The sequence below is a fragment of the Pinus tabuliformis genome, chromosome 6, assembly GCF_031772625.1.
Source record: "Pinus tabuliformis cultivar Carrire ecotype Pingquan chromosome 6, CPIR1, whole genome shotgun sequence".
Classification (NCBI taxonomy): domain Eukaryota; kingdom Viridiplantae; phylum Streptophyta; class Pinopsida; order Pinales; family Pinaceae; genus Pinus; species Pinus tabuliformis.
The window spans coordinates 30,392,502-30,419,395 of NC_142292.1; the positions used below are offsets into that span (position 1 = coordinate 30,392,502).

The window sequence follows — 26,894 nt, forward strand, 5'->3', positions numbered from 1 at the left end:
AAATCTTACCTGGAATCATTTTTGAAGATTTAGCCAAAACCTGCGACATCACAAGAGTTTCTAAAACATCAATAAAATCTTAAGCAAGGAAATATCACAAATTTCCTCTTCACCATTCATTATAAGAATTAAATGTGCTTTAAAAAATGAAATTGCTTAATAACCCTCTTTACATCAAATACCAACAATAAACAAGTGATCTCAAAACGATGCATTAGTTATGAGTCGTGACATGTCCATTTCAAAGATTAACAGAAGATAACTAAATTCAGAGAGAGAAAGGCTACATCCTAGAATAAACTCATAACTTACAATTTTAGCTTTTGTTGTAACTACCTGAATACAAAAAAATCAGAAATTACTACTATTTCTTGGATAGTTATCGTTTCAAGTTCTAAATTTCCAGGAAGAATGTAGGAAGCATAACTCCGTAGTCCAATTCTGCAACACTACCTTGGCAAAGCCATGAAGACAAGATAGGAAAAATTAGCTTTCTTTCTGATAATCATGACTTTCATGAGAGAAGTAGATTATAAGGCATTTACAAATAGACTTACCTAGATATGGATGATGATGTGGGTTGTCACGGTATTTTTGGGATCAACCCTGGTGCAGAGAAAAGTCTCTCTCATGTAGAATGAATGCACCAAAGGCTGAAAGAACCCACTGGAAAGACTTTGTAAAGCCACCATAGATTAGACATGGGCAGATTTAGACGAATGAATGGCAAATAACTGTTGACAACTTGCATGCTGCTGCACAAAAACTTCGGCAAAAAGAATACATATTGAGTTATATTCCCATCACTGATCACCCTGGCCGTATCATATGGAAAAGGGGATCGGGGAAGGAGTATGTCATGTTCCATGGGGGACGCACTTGCTGCTATAGAATTTTAATAGAAGCCAATATCGAAAAGGGATTTGAATATTCCTACTGAAACCCAAATGCTTTCCATGAACTGGCTGCTTTATCTGGTTATTTTGACATTATAAATTGCGACTTATGATACTTTGCTGAAGAGATCATAACACAATCCTTCAATATTTAGAGAAAAACAAGCAAATATGAAAAAAAGTGATGAAGAATCTGCACTTGAATTAGAAAATCATGTTAAGGGTTGTAAAGGAGGAGAAAGCATATAGTTGCATGCTAGAGCTGGTTGAATACAAAATATTTTCAAACCTTCCCTTCATGTTTGCCTTTCAGAGCATGCTAAATATAGGGCCACCCAAGCCAAGCATTTTCGAATCTAGCTGTCAGTTTGATCCTTGCACATTTCAAGAGACTTGGGTTTCATGGAGCATCACATAGATATGTAGAAATTTCAAGAATAGCAAAATTAACATAAATTCAGAAATTTCACTTGAATTACTTTAGGCTTCCCAAATTTATTTCATGTGAATTTTCAACCTTCGTGCTGAAACTGAAATATTAAATTATAGCAGCTGATATTTCACTTCTGTCCAAGCCAATTCACTAGGCAGTCCAAGAAAATAAATATTGAACAAGTGCATTTCCATGCCAACAAGTTACAGCCCTTTCAGCATAATTCCCATATAAATTACAGATCTGAAAATACTTTATTACAACATATTATTACAGTGGTAAATCTGCTCTTTTATCTGCTAGATATGTGTTAAATCACTTAACCATTTCAATTCAATGTTATGCCAAATCAGCATGCATAGCCAAAGCTGAAATCTATTCAATCATGAAGACAACATAAGCTAAAAGCCAAGTCTGCAAGTACACAATATTTGGACAGCTAGAGAATTTATATAGATAAGATGAAGTACAAGTACTTACCACTGTTTTATCACAAAGCTGGTACAAGTGCTCTCGAAAACCTAGCTAAGGAAACCATAGGAAAACCCTAGCTACCAACTCCTAGCCACGAATCACTCACAACCAAATCTGGTCATTCTACCAAAGATGCTGAACAAGCTAGCATCAACACTGGTAAGTCTTCCTTGGCATATACACCAAGCTCCTAGTGCTAAGTGCTAAGTTATCTATCTAACTAATATATCCTCAATATGCCTAGGATGCACAGAAATGAAGGAAACTAAATAAATTTGCTTTTTGAATGATTGAATAACTTGAGAAATTAACCAGTGACTTATATGGAGTCTAATATAAATGAAAGAAAGCAAGTAGTGTAAACAAAATTATATTATTCCCACTAAATTTCGTATTAAGTATGCAATAAAAGCAAGTATGAGTATTGTTGACCACTCCATGTCAACTACCCTATAGCAGTGCACATTTTTGCAAAGGATTTCATCATGTTCGAGCAGTCAGATATCCTAGCTTCATCATCATGAGTAGTCAGTTTATCCGAGTTGTAAACCCATTCTGCAAAATTTAATGTAAATGATGCTAGTAAAACCATATATGTATGTAACAACCTGGGTAAGCTCATTATTTTGGCGATGAATTTCATCCTAAGAGGCTTTTCGTCTCACTGATTCATTTGTGTTTCTAAACATGGATGATCGGCAGAGTTATTCCCTCCAACCTCACCCCAAAGCTAGGGTGGAATTTTTCGTCAAGGTCTTAGGTGGGCCCTAATGTTCTAATCGAATCTTTTGTAAAAGTGATTTGGGAATAATTTAAGCTAACTGGATAAATTATTTATTACAAATCACTTGGTCTACTAGATAATATTGAGTCACAAAATTGAGTAATAAATCGAAGGTCTATAACGAACGGGTGTTCACTCTTTGAGGGTTGAAATGTAATTATCTTATGTAAAAAATATTTTAGTGCATCGTCCCTCATACTTAGCCACCATGGTTAAAATATTAGAGAGTCAAAAACTTATTAATCCCTTCAAGTGTCAATAAATTAACTTTTCTGGCAAAAATAAATTAAAATCTTAAGCCAGATATTTTATTTATTAGAGTTAAAATTAAAGTTTTAAAGAAATTCCAAGTGGAAAAATTCGTGGGTCTTAAAGAAATTAATTTTTGGAGGTCCCCCACCAAGAGAATATTGGAAATTTCAAGAAAAATTGGACCCCTAGGCCTTGGTGCCAGGTGGTTAAATCAAAGTCAATTTTTTGAGGAAAATTAGCTCAAAATAATTATTTTTGAGCTCATAAAAAATGGGTTAAATGAGAAATTCGAAAATTCCTCAAAAATAAAGATTCTCGATGGTAGAGATTAAAAGATGATCAAACATTTATCAACAGTCGAGATTATTTTGATGGGGATCAAGCCAACTAGCCGTTATTTTTCCACTTGAAGGATTTATCTATAAATTAGAATCCATTTGCTTCTCAAAATAACAAAAAATTTTGTAAAAAAGTTCTGAGTCAAGCTCTATCACTATAATAATTTTCTGGAAATAGTAAAAAAGTATTTGGGGTTTATTCATGGTGGTGTTCCTCTTCTACTTCTTGTGGTAATTTTTTTTTTGAATCGTGTTCTTAATGCTCTACTGAAATTAAACTTTTATAAGTTTTTATTTCATTAGACAGTGGTTGGATTAACTATTTGCATAGGTATTTTGCATTAGTTGTTGGGCTTAGAGAAGCATTTAAGGTTAATTGATCTAGCAGGTATCTCTAGATCTTGAGATTTATTGTATTATCTAGTCTTTAGTGATCTAATAGCTTGATCTTAAGTGTGTAGAGATTTTTATGATATTCAGATCTTGGGCGTGGGGGTAAGTCTTCCATTGGACCAACCAACTCCCAAGACAAGAAAGCTTAAGAGGCAATTGTGTTAAACTTCAACACTTATCTAAGGATTTGTTTTGCAAAGATTTGTCCATTGCTCACCATAAAAAAAAAAATATTATTTCTCTTATCTATTTGAATTTCTTTGTGCTCCAATTGATAGATCTGCTAATTAGAGCTATTAATCACTAGACAAGGGAATGGAGTTGGACTCATGTTCCTCTTGATCTAGTCCATTGTTAATATTGTAGATTAATTTTGTAAATAATTTTTATCTAACCCTTGTACATTTATTTTTTTCATTTTTTTTGTATATAGCATTTGGGGTTTGTTTAATTCTTGCAGATCTGAAGAGGAGGATTAAAATTGGTTTGGGGATTTCTCTAATAAAATTTTGCAGGTGGATCTGATCCATTGTTCCCTGAAGTATTCTAATTGTAAAGGGATCAATTTTGTAAGCTTGAGGAGAGAATTGTATCTAAAATTCCTAGTCATTGTAATCTCTCTTTAAGTTTTGAGGAGTCCTTCCTTCTTGTCTTGAAGGGCTTCCTTCCCATGTAATTCTGATAATAAAAAATAAATAAAATCTCTTGGGGAGCTTGGGACTTAGATCCCTTGGCATCCTCCATCTCCTTATTTCAAAAGGAGAACTAACATACTAACTTATTTCTGCCTACTAACTTGCATTTGCATTCTAACTCCATTTGCATTGCATAGTTTAATATTTTTGTTGCATTTCATCATTTTGAAAATCATTATTAGCAATCTCTTTGTTTTTTAGTTGTGTTGATATCATTAAATTTCACTTGCTCCTATTCTCTATATCTCATAAGTGAAGAATGCTCTAATAAATGTTATAACTAAAGACTTTTGAAATTGTTATCATTAACATTGTTTCAATAAGAGATATGAGTTTGCTTCATTGAGTTGCTACTAGAAATCTTGTAGCCTTGTGAGCTAAGTTGATATCTTAATAAAGTTTGGTTATAAGTAGTTTACATCTTTACAATGAAGCATATTGTCATTATCTCATCTCTTTGAAGCTATCTAGCTTGGTCATCATCTTACATTTGCATCCTAGTTTAGATTGCATCCTTAAAATTTACCTCCAAGCCTGCGCTTGGTTGAAAGAAAGTTAGAACCACCTTTCTTTTGTAGCATGTGAAGCATAGACCCTCTTTAGTAGTTAACATGGCGACCATGCAGTGGTCAAAGCCACAGTCTCTACAGTGCCAGGGGCAGCGGGTGGTTTGATCTCAAGAGGAGGGATCATTAACCAAGCCATAGTTTGCTTCCCCTTACTTTCTCTCCACAACTTATTCTAGAGACTAGCCTCAAAACAACTAGGAGGAAGGATTCATCTAGAATACGCATCTTAATTAAAATTAACCAAGATTTTACATTTCATATTAGCTTAGATCTTGCATTCATTCCTTGTTGATCATTGGTGATTGGAATTGTGGGCTAAATTTATAATTTACAAGTTTATTGTATCTAGAAATATCATCTTTTCTTGCAATTGTCTTTCTTTAAGGTTCATTGCTCATATATTTGGTTATCTTGGTCTTTAATTTTTTGTGCTAACTCTTCTTGCAACATTATTGTTATTGTAACTTCAAGTATCTATTTCTTGTAAGTTTCTAAATGTCCATTGAGCATTGTATAGGCACTCGTCTGTTAGAGTTACCTGCCTTATTGATATCAATTGCATTTATCTTAATATACATTGCTCATAAACTCTCACACTTGCTTTAATTAATAATCAAGTTACATTAATAATAATTGCCTTGCCCTTAATCTCCTAGGACTTCTTGTTCCAACAAGTTTTCTCTTTCATATTTACCTTTAGGGACTACCCCCCTTGACTTAGCTAGGAAAGAGTCTAAATGGAGTGAATAGGGATTTAGAGTGACAACCCCTAATCTGAGCGTTGCGCCTTAGGTGTACACTTCAAGCGACAACAAGTATCAAAAGTATAGAAATACTCAAACAATGAACACAAGTATTAGTCACCAAGAAAATAGTTGATAGCTCTTTAGTACCAACGGTTGTAGAAGAACAAAGTCGTTGATCGGTAGGAACACACCATGCATTCTCTAATACCTTCGGGAAGCCAAGATTCTTCGAGTTCTTAACAGCACATGGGATAGAAGTCAATCATGATAATGAGCATGAACTCTATGCTAGCTCTCGATCACACATTCTGTAGAAGAAGATGTGAAGCAATGAGGGAAATACAAAGCACTCAAATTAACCCTCTCAATTGCTTGTACATTGATTTATAGAGAATGAGAAGTATGAGAATAAAGGTGGATAAAACAAGAATGCATGTCCTCCAAACATACTCCAAGAGAACCCTTAGATGAAGTGCTCCATCTCCAAGCAACAAACTAGCTCAAGCACAAATAACTCTCTAGTAAAGCACACTCCATCAAGAATATGTTTACTCCTAGGGGATCTGAATCCAAACCAAACTCCCCAAACTCCAATTCATCAATATCAAAATAAGATCAAACTCTTTTGGGTGACTCCCCTATCCATTCTAAAGTTGGATCAACATCATCCAACACAATGGGAATTTATATCAAGTCTTATGATCAACAACTAGTTGCACGTTAACCGAAGGTTATACTACACAAAGATACCGGAGGTTATACTACATGGAGACGAGAACATTTAACTGTTTTTGTTCAAGATGGTTTCTCTTATTCATTTGAATCTTCTCAAAGACAAAACAATTGTGCTCACATGTAAACGCACTGCAACTTTGGCTAGGGACTTGAATTGCAAATTTTTGCAATTCAAGAAATTGACTACCAAATGATTGTCACCAGTGTGCTACAAAAACAAAGTTAGTTCAAAAAATTAGATAGTGACTTTGGCTAAAAAATCAAGTATTTAATGTTTAAATTTTAAATACTTACAAGCGAAGTTAAAAAAAGAAATGGAATTGCTTACCTAGTTGAAATTTTTTGCTGAGTTTTTACCAAAGGTACTCGTGGCCCAAGTGAAAGCACTAATCTATCGATATATTTCTAACTACTCTTCCTCATTAGGGACCATGCAATCCAAGCACTCGTACAATCCATCTTTGACCTCCCCAAAATGACCTTCTCCTAAATGAGCTTTGTAATGATGCCTTGAGTTCAAGAAATACCCAACTACATGAATAGGGTGATGGAGTTGTTTGTTGTACCTGTTATCAATGATATCCTAGATAGGCCCATACTTAGCTAGGTTGTCCTTATCTATTCCTTTGCCTAATCCTTAGCCTCGTAGATGTAACCCATGGCCAACTTTTCCCCATCCACCAACCACAACACCTTAACAAGGGGCTTGCCAGTTTTCACAACCTCTTTTGCTTTCTCCAAGAAGTATTCTCATAAACTTTTTTCCGATGTCTTTTCCATCTTATTAACAAGCCCATTGAAATCAATTTCATTCATCAATGGAAAACATGTTTTTCAAGTTCTGTGATTATGAAAGGAGAGAATGCAACATGAGGAAGTGAGTTGCAAATCTCAAGATTGTAGGCCTAATAAGGTCCTTGCCCCCAATATTTTTTCATCATTAGTTTCAATATGGATGAGTGGTTGTAGACGTGATGGACTTAGCATGCTCTATGGTGTTCTTAATCCAATCTTTTTTGCCTATGTACTCAAGCATGAGGTCTATGCAATGTGCAGCACATGGGGTGCAAAATATGGCTTTGTATTTGAACTCTAACATCTTACCAACAAGAACATAGTTAGAGGCATTATTTGTGATGATCCAAACAACATTTGCCTCCCTCAATGTCACAATAATCAAATCTAAAAGTTGAAATAGCTTGTTTACATCTTTCACCTTATTAAATGCATCAACCTATTTCAAAAACATGGTTCCTTGAGGGCAAGAGACGAGGAAAGTTATGATTGTACGTTTCTTTCTATCAATTAATCCATCTTACATGATGGTACAACTTGTTTTGGCCCATAAACCTTTAAACTCCTTCAAGTATTCATCTATGGACAAAACCTCTTTTTGCAAAAGTGATCCCCTCAAGTCATGCATACTAGGGCCTTTGAAACACTTTCATGTAGCAATAACAAAATCCCACATAGGTTGGTAATAAGGAGAGTGGGCACTATTGAAGGGGATATCTGCATCATACCACCATCTAGCAATGCATTAAAAAGCAGCATCTTCATATCGCTTCTTTCAATAGTTATCAAAGATGGGTTGAGTTTGACTTGCTTGGGAGGCACTAGTAGAGTTAAGGGAAGGTGTATCATAACTCGAATGTTCCTCTTCTTTTTAGGTTGTTTGTCAAACTCAAGAGGAAGAGGACCATAACAAAAGGGGTCCATAACATTAATAGAAAGAATCTAGGAAGAGCCATCAAATTCAGCTATAGCAGTTGTTCTCATTGCAACAAGTTGCCTCTTCCTCCCAATTTCATCATTTATCTCCTTTTTCCTAGCCTTCTCTTATTCAAATTTCTCAAACTAATTAAGTAATTCCACTCTAATTTGCCCAATCACCTCATTTGGTGATCATCTACAAAAATCTGTTGCTTACAACAATCAAGTGTTGTTTCAACCTATGAATGCTCTACGGTGGTCAAGAAAGCATGTATGCTAGCCTATTTGTGGCTCCTTTCTTGTACTTGATCAGTAGATGAAATTGTTGCAAGAAGTGTAACCATTTGTAATGCCTCACCTATTGTATCTTGCTCTAACTTTGCAAGTACTAAAGGGGCTAGCGATCTTTATGTACTATGTATTATGATCCCTTTGCCCAAGAGATAGCGCTTCCATTTCCTCGTTGTTTATACAATCACATAGAGCTCCTTATAATATGTGGGGTAGTTGAGTACTGCTCTATGAAACAACAATAAATGGTAGCACCCAAGACTTCCTCCTTGATGAATACTATTCCTAATGCATATCCAATAGCATTGATCTCTAGCTCAAAAGACCAATGCAAATTTAGCATGGCTAGGATTGGAGCATCACTAATTTTCCTCTTCAAGTCTTAAAATGCTCTTTGTTGGGGCTTTGCCCCAATGAAAGTTATTTCCTTTGGTGGTCAAAGCATACAATGGCATTGCTACTGTGGGGAAGTTTACAATGAACTTCCTCAAATACTAAGCTACACCAATGAAACTCCTAACCTTTGCTACATTGGTTTGAATTTTTATAGGCCATTAAATGATGGCTACAATCTTCAACAAATCCACTCTCAACTCTCCTCCACCAATCATGTGACCATGATATATCAAGGATGTATCCCAAACTCGCATTTCCTCACGTTGGCAATCAATTGATTCTTTTGTAAAGTCTCTAGTACCTACTTCACGTGTGAGAAGTGCTCTTGCCAAGTATTGCTAAAAATTAGTATGTCATATAGATATGTTATTACAAAAGAGTCAATGAAAGGGTGTAGCACATCATTCATCAATCTCATAAAAGTTGTAGGTGCATTACCTATACCGAAAGGCTTTACTAACCACTCATTCAAACCTTGTCTTGTTTTGAACATTGTCTTCAACACATATGTACTGACCTAGGACAATTTTGCTTTTAGTGTTTCTTACGGAACTAGGGTTTCCATCAGAATCCTTTCCATTATTCAACCATGAAATACCATGAAATAGGAAATAACAGTGCAATTGAACAAAATTACAATTCTAATAATCTTGATTGATCATTCACCAATAAGAAATACAGTACAATATCTTGTACCTTATCCAAATATTCAACAGTTCAACACAAATTCAACTGAATAGTATTGTTTGCCACTTAATTATGAATTTATGATTTCAGGTATCTAGGGTTTCCACTAAAATTTCTTTGTTCATTCAATGACAAAACCAACAATTCATTTAATAACACAGTATTAGAGGGATTCTCGTTAATTATCAATGCTCAGTCATCAACCACCGTAACATTATTCATTCATCCATAATGTCACCATTTGAGAAGAGACAATGAATCCACAGAAAAGTAACCAATAATTAGTTATACATCTATATATCAGTGACCTAATCCTATCTATGGACAACTAATAGACTGGATGAAATACCCTCAATTTTGAGTCTGTCGCAGGAGGGCTTATGCCGAGTTTAAGGACTTGTGAACTCCCTTTGTAACCACTTCCGCACCTGCTTCAAGACCTTGACCGAACAAATTCAGAATGGATAGCATCTATTGGAAGGCTTCGGTTATGTTTTTCAAAGGCGTTGGACTATTCCAAATTCAGGAATATCTTCACATCCCATAAATCTCGGACCACAGAAAGTTTCGGTAGTCTTCCTCAGAGCTCACAATTCTTATTACAATGCTCACTCTTAGTTACCAGACTTTGGATCATAGGAGTAGTGGATAATTGTATGCTTTTGTAGGCTCGGTCAACTATCAATTCCAAGAGTCTCGATCTGCTTCAAAATGAATACGAATCACAACCTTAATGATTTGGACCTTGCCACAATTACAGATTTTGGATTCCCAAAGTGCTCGGCTCCTGCAGGAGGACTTTTGCCTTCTGAGAGAGGTTTGGTCTTGCACAAATTCGACCTTATGAAATTTCACCGCCCAGCAATAAGATTGATCCACAGGAAATTCATTTCACTCAGGGTTCTCGCTCTTCTCAAACTTGGAAAATTCAGCCAGTGTTAGCAAGTTTTCACAGAGAATTAGGCCATCGATGATCTGTTCAAGGATTATTTGTTAAGGAATTTGTTCAACCTTCAACTTCCCTTGAGATACCTTTAGTTGGTTAATAATTTTTTCTTATGCCAGAACAAGTAGAAAAATAGGAAAATAAAAGAGAAAATAGGTTTATCAACTAGGGTGGAATCTTTCACCACCGAAATTGATAGGAGGAAAGGGGTCTTAAAACCCTCAAAGCCTCAAGCTCAAAGAAAAATAGAGACTAATGATCCAATCCAATGATTATCCAAATGAATTCAATCCTCTTGTATTTATAGATCTCCTAGAGGGGGTTCTCTCAATTGATTAAGTAAAATTCACTCCAAACCCCAACTTTGTGTTTCTTAGCCCCGCTGCCCCAAAACTTGCTTAAACATGGGGTAATTTGGGGTTTTCACCTTTATCAAGGACTATAGCCTACGGGGATCGAGAGGCTACTTTGTCTCTTGAGCAATTAATTTCTCGGCAACATTACAACATCTTCAACATTGATCCTCACCTGATGGTACCCAAATTTGAGGCCTAGCTTAGTGAAAATTTAGCTTGTTGCAATTGATCCAACAAGTCATCAATCCTTAGTGAAGGATAAATACTCTTGATAGTGATCTTATTCAAAATACAGTAGTCAATACACATTCTCCAGTTTCCATCTTTCTTTGGCACAATGATGATGGGTGAGTGACATGGCGACATATTGGGTCTAATGATTCCTTGTTCCAACAACTACTATAGTTGTTTCTTTACTTCATTTGCTTCAGTGAAGGATTATTGATACAACTCGATGTTAGGCAGTGGTGACTCCATAACAACTAGATCTTGTGTTCAACCTCTCACTTGGGTGCTAGTCCTTGAGGCTCTTGAAGCACTTCCCTGTAGGCTTCAATCAATTGTTGTAATTGTTGGCGTTGCTTCCAAGGACTCCATCTTCAACTTAACGCCCTCTCCTTGTTGCTTTCCTTCTCTTAAAAACAAGACAAAATTCTTCATACTACCCATGATTCATCTAGACAAATTAACATTGATCAGAGCGAGTTTGAATTTGCCCTTTCATGAATTTATGGCATATGTTTTTCCTTCCTTGACTAGTCTATACTAATTAGCTCTCCTACTGAAGATGGCATCCCTCATGTACAAGTATGGACTGCCCAACATGACTATACAGACATCCAAAGGAGCCACATCTGCAACCACTTCAAAAGAAAAGTTTCAATTGATAGCAAAACTTAAACTTGCAATGCTTGTTCACCTTCAACTCCATGTCTTGCCTTACCCAACCAAGAGGGTATGGTTGTGGATGATCTTGTGTCTCTAGCCTAAGCTTCTCAACCAATTACACAAATACTAAGTTGGACTATGAACCAGGATCAAACAAACAATCTACTTTGCTCTGATCATGTGGATTTTAATGCACAAAAGTTTCATCATCTCCTTCTCTTCCCTGTGGATACTACCAACCAATGCTACCTCCTTTTGAAGATTGGTGCAGCTTTTCCCTCTATGTTTGAGGTATTGCCCACTTGTTCCTCAACATCCACTATAAACATTTCTTTCTTCTTCTTCTTCTTCTAGAAATGTTTGGGGTGCTTCTTAAGATGCAATTTCCAATAGTCCTCCTGTTAAAGTTGGCAACTAGGGATTCATTTCCTCATTTGGCAGGCCCTCTTTTGATGGCACCCTTCACCCTTAAAGCACACTTGATTGCATCATTCTTCATTTAAAATTTTGGAATTCTTGCCCTCCTACAAATGCCTCTTTTTCATGTCGGCTCAAGTCTACCCCTACTCAGGTTGGCCCTCTTGATGAAAAGACATGTCGCTTCACCTACGCCAACCACTATAAATATAGCCCCATGTTCACCTCATTTGGCACATCTCACACACACAACATTCTCTCTACTCTGATTGGTTCGTACACATCTGAGACAGTAGATTCATGTCACACATGCAAAGGATTAACTGGGCATCTCTGTTTTCTTTGCATTGACTTTTTGCAACTAACTTTGACTAGCATTGACCGAGGGCTTTTAGGGACAATTTGACTGTGATTTTTGTGGAAGAGACTCTGTTTGGGCAGGCCGCATATTCTAGCACAAATTCCAAGGTTTTCTGGGTAAGTTGGCCAGCGTTGACCACAGGTATACCGCAGACTTTGACCGCAAGGTGTTGACTTTGACTGACCGAGTTTTGATCTTTGTTTTGGGCTGACTTTGACCTGTTGAAAAGGTCGAGTTCCTTGTTGGTTTGATCAAGCTAATTAGAGGCCATCTAGCTGTTGTTTGACCATTTTTTACTAGACTGGCTAAGGCATGTTGACTACTGTTGACTTTTCAGAATTGCAAACCTTCATCAAACTTATCAAATTTGACTTTGACTTTATCAATTGGATATTAGTTTGGATACTTTGGAAAATTCAAGTCACATTGACTTTGACTTTCATCACTATACTCTGTTGGATATTCTCTGTTGAACATTTGATATTTGATAATAAGAAGGATTGATTAAGGGTTTCCCCCTCTAGGGGTTCTTCCCTGGCTTTAGCCAAATATTGGTGTTCTCTTGTCTTGACTTGTCTTCTGCAATTATTGTTTATGTTCTATCTACAGTTACTGTCAATGTGAATTAATGGTTTATGTGATTGTTATTGAAATCTAAGTGGAAATTGTCATTGGGCTAATAAAAGGACATTGAAGTAATTGTTGCAAGCATAAAACATACTGTCGTTATCTAAAATTAGCATGGTTTCAAAGCTAAGGTGAGGAAAAGGCCAAGCAAGAAAAAAAGCAATCACCAAGATATTTGTTGACAAGGACTAGTCTCCATGGTTGCTACTTCATTTTTCAACGTTGAGGATAAGTTTAATGACAAGTCAGATTATCATGCCTAGAAGATGACTCTTGATTTGACCTTGGAGGAGCATGAAGTATTGGACTATGTGCAAGGGAAAGTGGTGGAGCCTCCTTCAAATGCACCTGTTGTTGCTAGAACGAAGTATAGAAAAGGTGAGGTAAAAGCTAAGAAAATTTTAATTGACTCTATTCAAAAGCATTTGGTTGCCTATATTTCTGATTTGGGAACTTCTAAGGAAATGTATGATAAGTTGGTTGGGATGTTCAAAGTGAACAATGCAAATCAAATCCTCTTTCTCAAGAACAAGTTGAAGGATATCAAGATGGATAAAGGGGAGTCTATCCAATCCTATTTTATGAGAATAACTCAAATCAAGAATGACCTGCTATCTATTGGAGAAGTTATTGTTGATAGGGAACTCACCCTCACTGCTCTCTTGGAGGTATTTCAATACCATGGGATACACTTGTCACCGCCATTCTCAATAATGACAGGATCGTGGTTTTGATGAGTTATTGGCTAGATGCACTCAAGAGGAAACAAGGATGATGGAGATAGATAAGTCCTACAATGGAAATGAACCCACAGCTTTCTTTGCACATGCTAAAAGGAGGAATGATGTTGGTCCATCTAATTCAAGGAGACAAGGTCAAGGATCTAAGAAGGGATTCAAAGGAAAAGGCAAAGGAAGATGCTACAATTGCAACAAGTTCGGCCACTATGCTAGAGAGTGTCCTCACAAAAAAAATCCTCCAAGAGATGATAACAACAACAACAATTACAAAAGCAATAACAATCAAAGAAACAACAAGTATAACAATAAAGGAAAAAGAATGCTCCTGTTGCCTGAGAAGGAAATAATCAACCTCCCAAGAGGACAAGAAATGCCAAATATGATGAAAATAATGTTGTAGAAAAACAAGATGAGTTTTATCTTATTTTTGCTCTATCTACTGCCTCTCCTCCGAACAATTTGGATCATTGGTTAATTGATAACGAAGCCTCAAGGCATTTCACTGGATATAAGGAAGCCCTCTCAAATTTAGTTGAGGCGAAAACTAATCTAAAAAATATTCTTGGAGATAATGCCACCTACCCTGTAAAAGGGATAGGAACTGTTACTCTTCACTTGAACTATGGTCAAACCATACATCTTCAGGAAGTCTTGTATGTGCCTGATTTGAAGAAAAAATTGGTGTCTATTTCTGTGATGGAAGACAAAGGCTTCAAGGTAGCTTTCATTAATGGAAAGGTACATGTATGGCATAGAAACTTCAAAGATGCTTTTACTCTTGGGTTTAGGGTTGATGGTCTTTATCAAGTTGGTGGAAGTCCTTTGGGAGCATTGGCAAATGATACCTATATTCAATGTGAGTTATGGCACCAGAGATTTGCCCACTTACATTACAAAGCCTTACCTGGGGTAAAGAAGATAGTCACGTAATGCCTAAGTTTCACATGAACCATGACGGATTCTATCAAGGTTGTGCAGATGGGAAACATACAAAGGGACCATTCCCTTCTAGTGAGAGCAAGGCCGCTAATATTCTTCAATTGATTCATTCTAACATGTCTAGTGCCTTGCCTGTAACATCATTAGGAGGATACTCATACTATGCAATTATTGTGGATGACTACTCATGCAAAACATGGATTTATTTCTTGAAAAGAAGGATGAAGTGTTCAAATGGTTTCGTTCTTTCAAAGCGTTGGTGGAGAATCAAACAAGGAAAAAGATCAAGACGTTGAGGACCAACAATGGAACCGAACATGAATCTAATGAATTCAATGACTTTTGTAGAGAGGCAAGCATTAAGAGGGAGACACCCATTTTGTATACTCCAAAGCAAAATGGTGTTGTTGAAAAAAAGAATCGAACTATTATGGAAGCCACTCGTGCCATGATCTATGATCAAGGTCTACTGAAATTCTTGTGGGGAGAAGTTGCTAACATTGTTGTATATGTTCAAAATAGAAGCCCTCATCAAGCTTTGGATTTCAAGACACCCGAAGAAGTCTTCACTGGTAAGAAACCTGATGTTTCTCATTTTAGAATCTTTGGTTGTCTTGTGTATTTTCATGTGCCTAAAGAGAAAAGGAATAAGTTGGAAGCTTCTAGGAAGAAAGGTGTATTCGTTGGATACGGTGAAAATTCAAATGCATATAGAATTTATGTTCCTGGTTAAAGTGAGGTAGAAGAAAGTAAAGATATTACTTTTGATGAAGACACTGCCCTCGGGAAAGCCAAAGATATCCCCATCTCAAGGAAGGATGATGATGCTGCTAAAAAACAAGAAGAACCTCTAATGGATGAGCCTATGCCCGCTATCAATGGCCGATGGATCCTCTTGATCCACCTCCTTGTGAACCCGCTACCTCAAAAAAAGACCACTATGGCTCCAGGATACTCATGTGCCTAAAGAGAAAAGGAATAAGTTGGAAGCTTCTGGGAAGAAAGGTGTATTCCTTGGACATAGTGAAAATTCAAAGGCATATAGAATTTATGTTCCTGGTTAAAGTGAGGTAGAAGTACGTAAAGATATTACTTTTGATGAAGACACTGCCCTCGGGAAAGCCAAAGATATCCCCATCTCAAGGAAGGATGATGGTGTTGCTAAAAAACAAGAAGAACCTCTAATGGATGAGCCTATGATCATTGTCCATGGTCGATGGATCCTCTTGATCCACCTCCTTGTGAACTCGCCACCTCAGAGAAAAGACCACTATGGCCCGGGGATACTCTTCAAGATGTAGAAAAACATTTTGCCCTAGACGAACATTTCGAGAAAGCAAGAAGACTAATAAATATCAAGGGTACTTGGCTGCCATGAGTAATATCATTCAAGCTGAACCTTGCACTTTCGAAGAAGCTATAAAGCACCAGGTACGGAAAGATGTGATGGGTGAGGAGTATGAGTCAATCATGAAGAATGATGTCTGGGTAGTGGTGCCTCAACCCAAGGACAAGTCCATGGTCACTTCAAAATGGATCTACAAAATTAAACATGGCGCTGATGGAAGTGCTGAAAAATATAAGGCAAGGTTCATGGCTTGTGGATTCTCTCAAAAGGAAGGAGTTGACTAGTTAAATATTTGCACTAGTTGCTCAATACACTACTATTCATTCCATAATTGCTCTAGCTGCCAATCAACGATGGAGCCTACATCAAATGGACGCCATGACTACTTTCTTGCATGGCTCACTTAAGGAGGAAGCCTACTTGGAACAATCTCAAGGGTTTGAAGTGCAAGATAGGACACATGTATGCAGGTTGAAGAAATCCCTCTATGGGTTAAAGCAAGCCCCTAGGGCTTGGTAGGAGAGGATTGATAGCTATCTTATGAAGTTGGGATTTACAAGGAGTTATGATGATCCAAACTTATACTTCAAGGTTGAAAAGGACATGCCACTTATTTTGGTCTTGTATGTCGATGATCTATTTCTAACTGGTGCAGACCCTCTCATCTATCAATGTAAGGAGTTGACCTGGGATTGATGCATTACATCCTAGGCTTGGAGGTCTGGCAAAATCCAGTCGAGATTTTCCTTTCTCAAGGGAAATACATTGTGAAGCTCTTAAAAAGATGTGGTATGGTGGAATGCAAATCTATGTCTACTCCAATGGAACTAAATTTCAAGAAGCTATGTGGAAGTGTTGTTGGTCCCAAATTGGCAAATCCTTCTAAATATAGACAACTTGTGGGGGCCCTGATGTTCTTGGTGAACTCTCGATCGGACATATGCTTCGCTATAAATACTTTGAGTCAATTTATGGTTGAGCCTCATCATGTACATTGGGTTGCTGCAAAGAATCTTCTAAGATATCTTTGTGGCACCATCAACTACGGTCTTAGGTACACTACAAGGAATCTAAGACTACATGGATATTTTAATGTTGATTACGCTGGCAGTGTGATAGATAGAAAAAGCAAGTCAAGATATTGCTTCTCTTTGGGATTCGCTTCAATTTCTTGGATGAGTGGGAAGCAGAAACCAATTGCCCTAAGCACTGTTGAGGCCAAATATATTGCACAATTAGTATGGCCTGTTGTGAAGCTATTTGGTTGAGGAAGCTCTTCTGTGAGCTATTTGAGCACGTGTTGAATACCACTTTCATTTATTTCCCAAAGTGGGATTCGCCTTTTAGAGAATCTTGTGTTCCACGACCAATCCAAGCATATTGATATCAGGTACCATTTTATTCAGCATATGGTACAATGGGGAGAAATAAGGCTCCATCATATCAGCACTGATAAACAGGTTGCTGACATCCTGACGAAGCCCTTGGGGAAGGCCAAGTTCTTAGCCTTCCGAGAGAGACTTGGAGTCGTGGAAAGATCCTCTCATGAGGGTCCCGCTTGAGTTGGACATTGAGCATTGGGACTCCTATGGGGCTTGGGGTACTTCTTGGAGCTATATGAGCATTGGGTGAGTAGCTCACCTTCCCCTGTGGAGTATATACCCCAGCATGATTGAGCACAAGGTGAGTGTTTCACCTTCCCCTGTGAATGACATATGCATAGGATGTGGTTCACCTTCTCCTATGGCATATGAGTAAGATGAATGGTTCACCTTCTCCTGCGGATGCCCCAACATACATCTTACCCTTGCAATCTGGGACTCTTTAGAAGTACCTCTCGTTTGGCCAATGAGTTGGGAAAAGTGGTTAGGGACCATAGCACTACATATGGATGCATCATGCATTGTCGTACTCCCTATGTCTAGGATGCATGATGTTCAACAACTTGATCACTTAAGACCAAGTTTGATTGGGGTTCTACCCCTGGTCATGTGGACTGACTTTCGTCAGTGGAAAGAGAGTGGTAATATCTTGTGACTCACTCTCAATCGATCCTTCTTATTGTTCATGATATCAATCTTCAGCAAAGACGAGACAAGATGCAGAGATAGTACATGATGTTCAAGATGGCATGATGATGGATGAATATTGGCAAGTGAAATTACTCCCTAGTTGAGAGGGAGTGTTAAAGTTGGAAACTAGGGATTAATTCCCTCATTTGGCAACCCCTCTTTTGATGGCACTCTTCACCCTTGAAGCACACTTGATGGCATCATTCTTCATTTGAAATTTTGGAATTTTTGTCCTCCTACAAATGCCTCTTTTTCATGTCAGCTCAGGTCTGCCCCTATTCATGTCGGCCCTCTTGATGAAAAGACATGTCTCTTCACCCACACCAACCACTATAAATATAGCCTCATGTTCACCTCATTTGGCATATCTCACACACACAACATTCTCTCTCTTCTGATTGGTTCGTACACATCTGAGGCAGCAGATTCATCTCACACGTGCAAAGGGTTGACTGGGCATCTTTGTTTTCTCTGCGTTGACTTTTCTGCAGCTAACTTTGACCAACATTAACCAAGGGCTTTTAGGGACAGTTTGACAAAGATTTTTGTGGAAGAGACTGTGTTTGGGCATGTCACATATTCTAGCACAAATTCTGAGGTTTTTTGGGTAGGTTGACCGAGGCAGACAACAAACTTTGACCATAGGTTGTTGACTTTGATTGACTGAATTTTGATCCCTATTTTGCGCTGACTTTGACCTGTTGAAGAGGTGGAGTTCCTTGTTGGTTTGACCGCGCTAATTGGAGGCCATCTAGTCGTTGTTTGACCACTGTTGACTAGACTGGCTAGGGCACATTGACTGTTGTTGACTTTTCAAAATTACAGACTTTCATCAAACTGATCAAATTTGACTTTGACTTCATCAATTGGATATTGGTTTGGATGCTTTGCAAAAATCAAGTCACATTAACTTTGACTTTCATCATTGTACTCTATTGGATATTCTCTCTTTTCTGAACATTTGATATTTGATAATAAGAAGGATTGATAAAGGGTTTTCCCCCTCTGCGGGTATTGGTGCTCTCTTGTCTTGACTTGTCTTCTGTAATTATTGTTTATGTTTTATCTACAGTTACTGTAAATGCGAATTAATGATTTACGTGATTGCTATTGAAATCTAAGTGGAAATTGTCATTGGGCTAATAAAAGGACATTAAAGTAATTGTTGCAAGCATAGAACATACCATTGTTATTTAAAATTAACACCTCCTCAGTGTGTTCCTTTCAATCACAGCCTTTACACTGTGTGGCAAAAGGGGGTGCTTCCTGTGTTATTACCACAATATTCTTCTCATTTCACTTCTCGTTTTTCCTCTTTTTATGTTGTGTTTGCAGTTCTATTTGCTTTTGTGTGCATGCTTGTTGATTCCACTTATTTCCTTCAAGGTATTGTGCTTGAATACAAACCTCATCAACTGTATTTGGTTTCAACAGCATTAATTGGCATTGAATTTGAAGTAGAAATGCCCCCAGGTACTTGATTAACATCATTCGACTTTTGAGAGAGACTCCTAGCTTAATTTATCTCTTCTTGAACTTTGTGAGTAACCCTTGCACTAATTGTCCTTTCCTTTTCCTAGAGTACTGCCATACTACATACTAGGTTTTCTCATATCCAATCGGGTAAAACTAGGCTTTTATCATGCCTTGGAATACCTCCCAATTAGTGATCGCTTGCTCATTTTCCAATGCCTACCTGTTGCATCACTCTCTCAACATGCCAAATCATGGCCTTAAAGCTTCAACCAATTCAATACAATCTTTTGTTTTCTAGTTATTTCATGCACACTGAAGTATACCTCCATTTGTTATAGTCGTTGGTTCAACTTAATGGCATCCACTTCCTCAACATATGGCTTGATGTCCACCTTGGCCTCCACAAGGGAAGGTACTAGTGTCTTGCTATAATTGCATTATCCCATCTCTGACTCAGTTTGACACTCCCATGTTTGGATTCTCTTTTTCTTTCTTGGGGTCTTTATGATAAGTAAGCCTTTGTCACTGATTTTTCCCTGCACTTTGCTTCCAATTGTTATGACACCATCGATGTCAACATGACCAAACTCTACTCAAGTTGATCCAACCTCACCCTAGGATATTCTTCCTCATCTCCTCTATGATGTTTTCCTGTCAATATTGATGCTCTACTTCACTCTAGCCTTGGCAACAACTCATGTCCACTCCTTTTGTAGTCACTATGGGTACTTACCATACATGTCTCACTAAGTGCATTCCAATTTTTACTCTGATTCCATTTGATCTATAAATGGAAGGCTCATAACCCATCCATTTCACCAACATAGAAATTTTCTCAATCAAACAATAAACTCTACACTTTCATCCATCCAACATATGTCTACACATGTCTTCAACATTCATTCGTAGACAAAGCAAAGCTTTTCATTTTCTCAAAAGATCAAAAATTTTACATCTAGGATAAACCCAACTAGCCAAAAGTCAAATTGATTAGCCAATAGACCAGTCAACTAAGGGAGAGTAATCAACCATCTAGTTGACTAAGGGTATATCCAATAGACATATAAGAGGAACCAATTGGCATATCAACCGATGCATGTCTAGTTGATTGGGGAAAGGAACTGACTGGCAAATCAACCAAGGGCATGCCCAGTCGACTGGGAAGAGGAACCAACTGGCAAATCAACCAAGGGCATGCTCGGTCGACTGGGAAGAGGAACCAACTGGCAAATCAACCAAGCGCATGTATGGTTGATTGGGAAAAAGAACCATTTAGCAATCAACCAACAGCATGCCCGGTTGACTAGGAAGACGAACCGACTGCAAATTGACCAAGGGCGTGTCTAAAAGCTCAAAAACAAATTGGGTTAACCAACAATGAAGAAAAAGAAAAAAAAAATTAAAGGGTGAACTGGGCAGTCGACAATGAACAAAAATGTCCAAGGGCGGATTGAAAGAGAAACAACAACGAAAAACAGTGAGAGGGCGAATGGGATAAGTAGCAATGTCGAAAAAATATTGGGTATGATTCATGGGAAATAAAAAATTTGCTCCAACAATACCAAAATGTGGAATATGGCCTTTATATTGGTATGGGACTACGAAAAATGCCCAGCAATAAAGAAAAATGTATTACATGACTTGCGTGCAAAGTGTGGACACGAGGAGTGAGAGAAATTTGTCCAACAAATCTTAAAATGAAATTAACAACTCCCATGTACATAGTTGTGTTACTATATCAATGGGATCTTGGTGTTGGATCCACGAATTTGCATTTCAAATATAGATACAAATATGGATCCAACCAGATCCGCATATGGTCCACCACTAAATGGATCCTTGACACTCGAAAATAATCCCATGTTACTAAAATAGATCCTGTGGTAGCTAGCCCTTGCAAGAAAATAACATTAGAGTTTTAGGTTTTTTTAAAAGGGTATTTGCCCCCTGTTTGGACTTTTGGTTATATTACTTCTTATTAATATGTCTAAGTAAGTTACTAATTACCTGTAGCCTATATGCGATATAGCAAATGATAACTTTAGCATGAAAGATCTAAAACATTAAACTTTTCAATTTTCAGTTTTTCATAATGCTAGCAAGGAAGCTCTAGGAAATCTTTTAGAAAATATATAGATAATAATATATAGTATAAACTTAGTTTTCAATTTTCTTTGTGTAGAAAGGATGGTCATGTTATTAATAATTTAATTAGATCAATCCCATCCAACTATAGGTGAAGACTCCTCTTATAACAATATGTTACATAGACTACGATATGTTCTCAAACAATGTATAGTATTCATCTACCATTTTAACTAGCTGGGAAATTTAGATTTTAGGAGAGATTTCAAGGAAGATCACAAGTTGATCATAATTTAGAGTTAAAATATTCAAAAGATGGGCATATAGACCCATTTGTGGATACGTAGTTAGACCTACTTTACATCATCCTATCGACAAAGTGATCATTGATGGGACGCTCAATTTTGTATTTACAATTATCCTTTTTGTATGAGGCATGATGCATCATGACTTCAAGCATCAAATTTATAAATTATCTAATGATTTCAGTTCTAATGTTGTGATTCATGAATGGTTTTGATTTTTAACTTTGAATATGGTTTTTAATTAAAGAATTATTCTTGTATTTTGTATGTGGTGTTTACCCAGCATATTCGAATCCTAACTTTTCAAAAATCCAGTCAATTTGTATTTGAGTCAGATTTGGATTCGTATCCATATCCATTTCCTAGTAACTAATGTAAATAGCAAGGACACTAGAGTGGGAGCAATCAATTTCCCAAGACTATAATTACTCGATAATGGGAAAAAATGAGTTGTTGAGATGGGTTACCCCCATTAAGTTATTTTATCATGTAGACAATCACCCACGCAACAAAATATTGAACACTAAGTTCGTTAACTACTCAATAGTGGTAAGAAAACAACAAAGCAACACATTAGCACACAACCATTAACTCAATAACCTAGCAAAAGAATTAGCACATCATCATACTCATCAGTTGAAAAGAAAACACACACATTGAGACATGACTTACCCTAGACAAACCCAAATGGAAAAGCAACATTCAATTTGATTTGGCCAAGCTTCGTATTATGTAGCAATGGGAAAGTTATAGGCTCTTTAGCTCATCTCTCAACTCCTCAATGTATCTGGGGAGCATCCTCTTATATTCACACCCCCCCCTTACTGAAGAACCTCTCTTTCCATCTCAAGAAACAAGATATAGGACACTGGCTCCACTATGAGGATCGTTGTAAGGTCAAGCATCCCCACATCAAACATCCCCAATCCTTCAACTTCTCCCAAAGAGTCATTTCTCCCCCTTCCTTCTTTTCTTGTTTTTTTTGTCTTTTCTCCCCTAGGGAAAAGGTCTTATGAAACCCTGACATTTTTCTATATACATAGTTACTTTTATTTTTTATTTTTTTACAACTCCATTCTAACTGGGTTCACATCTTTTACATCTAACTTAAAACAAATTTAATATAGAAATGGACACCATCATGGTGAAATGAGGCCCTTCACACCCACAAGTGATTTCCTTCATCACCCATAGCCTTGAACATTGCCCATGTTGATCATCCTAAAGCTTGCACCAACAGTTGATTGTTCTTGTTCGAATATGATTCAGATCAATGACCATATTATGGTGCCTAAACCGCAAAGTTACAAATCTTTGCATTTAGAGATATTTCACAGCTTTGCAACTCTTTGGCAGCAAAGAGAAAATGGAGCACTTATGGGTTCATCCATTCAGTCGAGAAAAACAAACTTTCATCATCAAATGTAGAATATTTCGTGTACATCACTCAAATCTTCACCTCGTCTCTCTATCAAAGGTAGATTGTACCAAAGAAACCTTCAAAGCAACAGAATGTGAATCCAAAAGAAGAAAACTTCTATATCCTTGATTCCTTGATGACTAGCCTCTCTTGGGGAATTAGATGATGCATCCATTGGTAGATATACCTCAGTTGTTTATTGTTGGCAAAAAACACATTCATACTACTTCTTCTGGCCATGTTGCTTCAAATCATTAGTTTGGGGAATTAGGTGTTGTTCTTATTGCCGCAAAATCTGGCAAGCCTTAAAGAGGGGCACCCTACAAGGCTAACACTAGACCAAGTGACAACAATGGGGTGATGGCCCACTCTCACCAAAGCCAAAACACCCTGCCCTTTACGTATTTTCGCGGATGGGAGTCCCGGAATGTGAGGTCACCTAATGGATATTCTAGGGTTAGGGAACTGTAGAAATTTCTCATTTCCCACCCCGGTTTTCAGTTTCTCCTTATTTCTCCCATATAGTTAAATGCCCTTTCCCATAACCATACATTTAACAAGCTGGAAAAAATAAATTTGCTGAAAACACAAATTCTGGAAATTTTACAGAATGTTGGAAATTGCAGAAATAAAAATCAGCAGTAATAAACAGCCATTAAAACACATTTAAACACTGAGATTTTTGGTCAACTTGACCCTGGAAAAACCCCCTACAACTCTTGGGGAAAACCAGTTTGAGAGCTCTTCTTTATTTCTGGAAAATGCCTTTTTACAGTAGGAGAAATGTTCAGCAAAAAATCAGCAAACAGACTTTTACAACTTATCTCAGCCTTGCTGATACACCGCTGTTGTTGCTGTTACACCGCGGCTGTTGTTGTTACACCGCTGCTGTTGTTGTTACACCGCGGTTGTTGCTGTTACACCGCGACTGTTGCTGATACACCGCTTTCGGCTGCTGAAACTCCGCTTTCGGCTGCTGAAACTCCGCTTTCAGTTGTTGAAACTCCGCTTTGCTGTAACTCCGCTTTCAGCTGCTGAAACTCCGCTTTGCTGTAACTCCGCTTTCAATTGTCCAGAAATCTCCCTTGCTCTCTTGCTCTCCTTCTCTCAATCTGCTCATGAAAGAATTAATGATCTTTTCCTCCCTTAACCCAACCCTATGTGACTTTTGGGTGATCCCTAAATCCAATGGCTGAAATAGATTTAGATCAATGGCTAAGATTAAATGCTCATTTAAATCTCACTTTCTATTTTTTAATTCGCCCCACTTTAATAAAGACCCACTTAGTCATTTATTTTCAAAGTCATTTTTCCTTTCTAATTTTTCATTGACTTTATAAAAGTCACTTTAAAATTAGACTTAGTAACTTTATCACTTAAAGTCACTTTTAAATTAGATTTAACTTTATAAAAATTATAAAGTTACTTTAGGAGAAAAATTAAATTCTTTTGGGCACTTTTCCCTAGGCCAAAAATCAAAGCCTAAGGGAACCACCTGTCCTCCGATACCAAATTTCAACACTCCCTCTTACCGAGGAAGGTGTTCCTCACCACACCCATCTTGTCTCTGAAGTAGACATGCTTGCCCCGTGGTAAGGCTTTGGTAATAATATCTGCAACATGCTCATCAGTGGAAATATACTCAAGCTTCACAGCTCCCTTCTGAACATAGTCTCTGATGAAATGATATCTGATCCCGATATGCTTTGACCTGTCATGAAATACTAGATTCTCCGTGAGTTTAATGCAACTCTGATTATCACAGTAAATCACTGAAGGTCTCAACGGTTTACCAAATAAGCCAAACAACATCTTGCGAAGCCAGATGGCCTCACAACTAGCTAGACTGGCTGCCATATACTCTGCTTCCGCTGAACTTAGTGCTACTGACTGCTGCTTCCGGCTGAACCATGACACTACTGCTGAACCCAACCCAAAACAGCACCCTGAAGTGCTCTTCCTATCAGAAGCACAACCTGCCCAATCAGAATCAGTGTATCCTGCCAATCTCACTCCATCTCCCTGCCTGTAGTCCAGACCATAATCCACTGTCCCCTACAAGTACCGCAAAATGTGTTTCGCAGCCACCCAGTGAACCTTCCTAGGCTCACACATAAACTGACTCATCGTGTTGACTGCAAAACAGATATCTGGTCTAGTGTTGACCAAATACATCAAGGAACCAATCAGCTGCCTGTACAATGTGGGATCCACCAACTCGGAATCCGAAGCATGAAGCTTCTTCCAGTTGCTGATCATCGGTGTCGACATGGGTCTACAATCCTCCATGTGGAATCTGCTAAGGATGTCCACAATATACTTCCCCTGCCCCAGGAAGAAATGCCCCTCCTCCTGCCACACCTCCAAACCCAAAAAGTAATGCATCAAGCCGATGTCCTTCATCTCAAACTCCGTCGCAAGATCTCTCTTGCAGTGCTCTATGAGTCTCTCTGCACCTGTAATGACCAAGTCATCCACATACAGCACCAGAATGAGAGGCTCCTCACCAATCACAATAAAGTAAAGGTTCGGATCTGCCTCACTCTTTGTGAAACCCATCCCCTGCAAATATGTATCTGTCCTGGAGTACCAAGCTCTGGGAGCTTACTTCAGGCCATAAAGGGCCTTCTTCAGTCTGCACACATGGGACTCGTTCCCATGCACCTCAAAGCTCTGTGGCTGCTCAATGTACACCTCCTCCTGTATGAAGCCATTGAGAAATGCGGTCTTCACATCCATCTGGTGGATCTTCCAACCCATCTCTGCTGCTATCGATATAATGGAGCGTATCGAAGTATATCGAGCCACGGGAGCGAAGGTCTCCTCATAATCAACTCCCTCTACCTGGGAGAACCCTCTAGCCACAAACCTTGCTTTGAATTTCTCAATGCTGCCATCTGCAGCATGCTTTACCTTGTAAAGCCATCTGGAAGTAACCACGGATTTGCCCTCAGGCCTCGGCACCACCTCCCAAACATCATTCTTCATGATAGAAGAATACTCCTCCTGCATGGCCTCTCTCCAGACCTGCTAGCTAGCTGCCTCCTCATAGCTAGAAGGCTCAGAGTCAAGGATGCTGGTAACCATCGCCATATAACTACAAAACCTCTCAGGTGGTCTACTCTCTCTGACCAGCCTCTTCGGCTCAACAACAGATGTGGCATCTCTCAAGGTGTCCTGAAGCCACTTGGGCTTCCTCTTCCCTGAGCATGCTTCTCCCATAGGAGAATGAAACTCCTCCTCCTCATCACCATTAGTAGCCTGAACTCCTGACTGTCTGTCTGCTGTCCTCCTGCCTGCACCTGAACCTGTAGAAGCTGAGGTACCGTGTGAACTGTCCATCAGTGGACTCCCTAGTGAACTGCTCTGTGAACTGCTCTGCATGCTGCCCGGAGCACCACCCCTCTGGCTCGGCGAGCCACTGCTCACTGATGGACCTGACATCCTCATAGATGTACCTCCGGATCCTCCTAATCCCTGCCCACTGGATCCCTGCGACTGACTCAACTGTT

General features: G+C 38.2%; 1 protein-coding gene across 1 annotated transcript in view; it reads right to left on the reverse strand.

Annotated features, from left to right (window-relative positions):
- LOC149257060 (UDP-galactose/UDP-glucose transporter 3-like) overlaps window positions 1–26,894 on the reverse strand; it is a 55,384-nt gene that overhangs the window by 17,130 nt on the left and 11,360 nt on the right. The window contains exon 4 of the mRNA XM_089413566.1: window positions 10–40. Coding sequence (XP_089269692.1) covers window positions 10–40 — 31 coding nt within the window. The remainder of the gene's footprint in view (window positions 1–9; window positions 41–26,894) is intronic.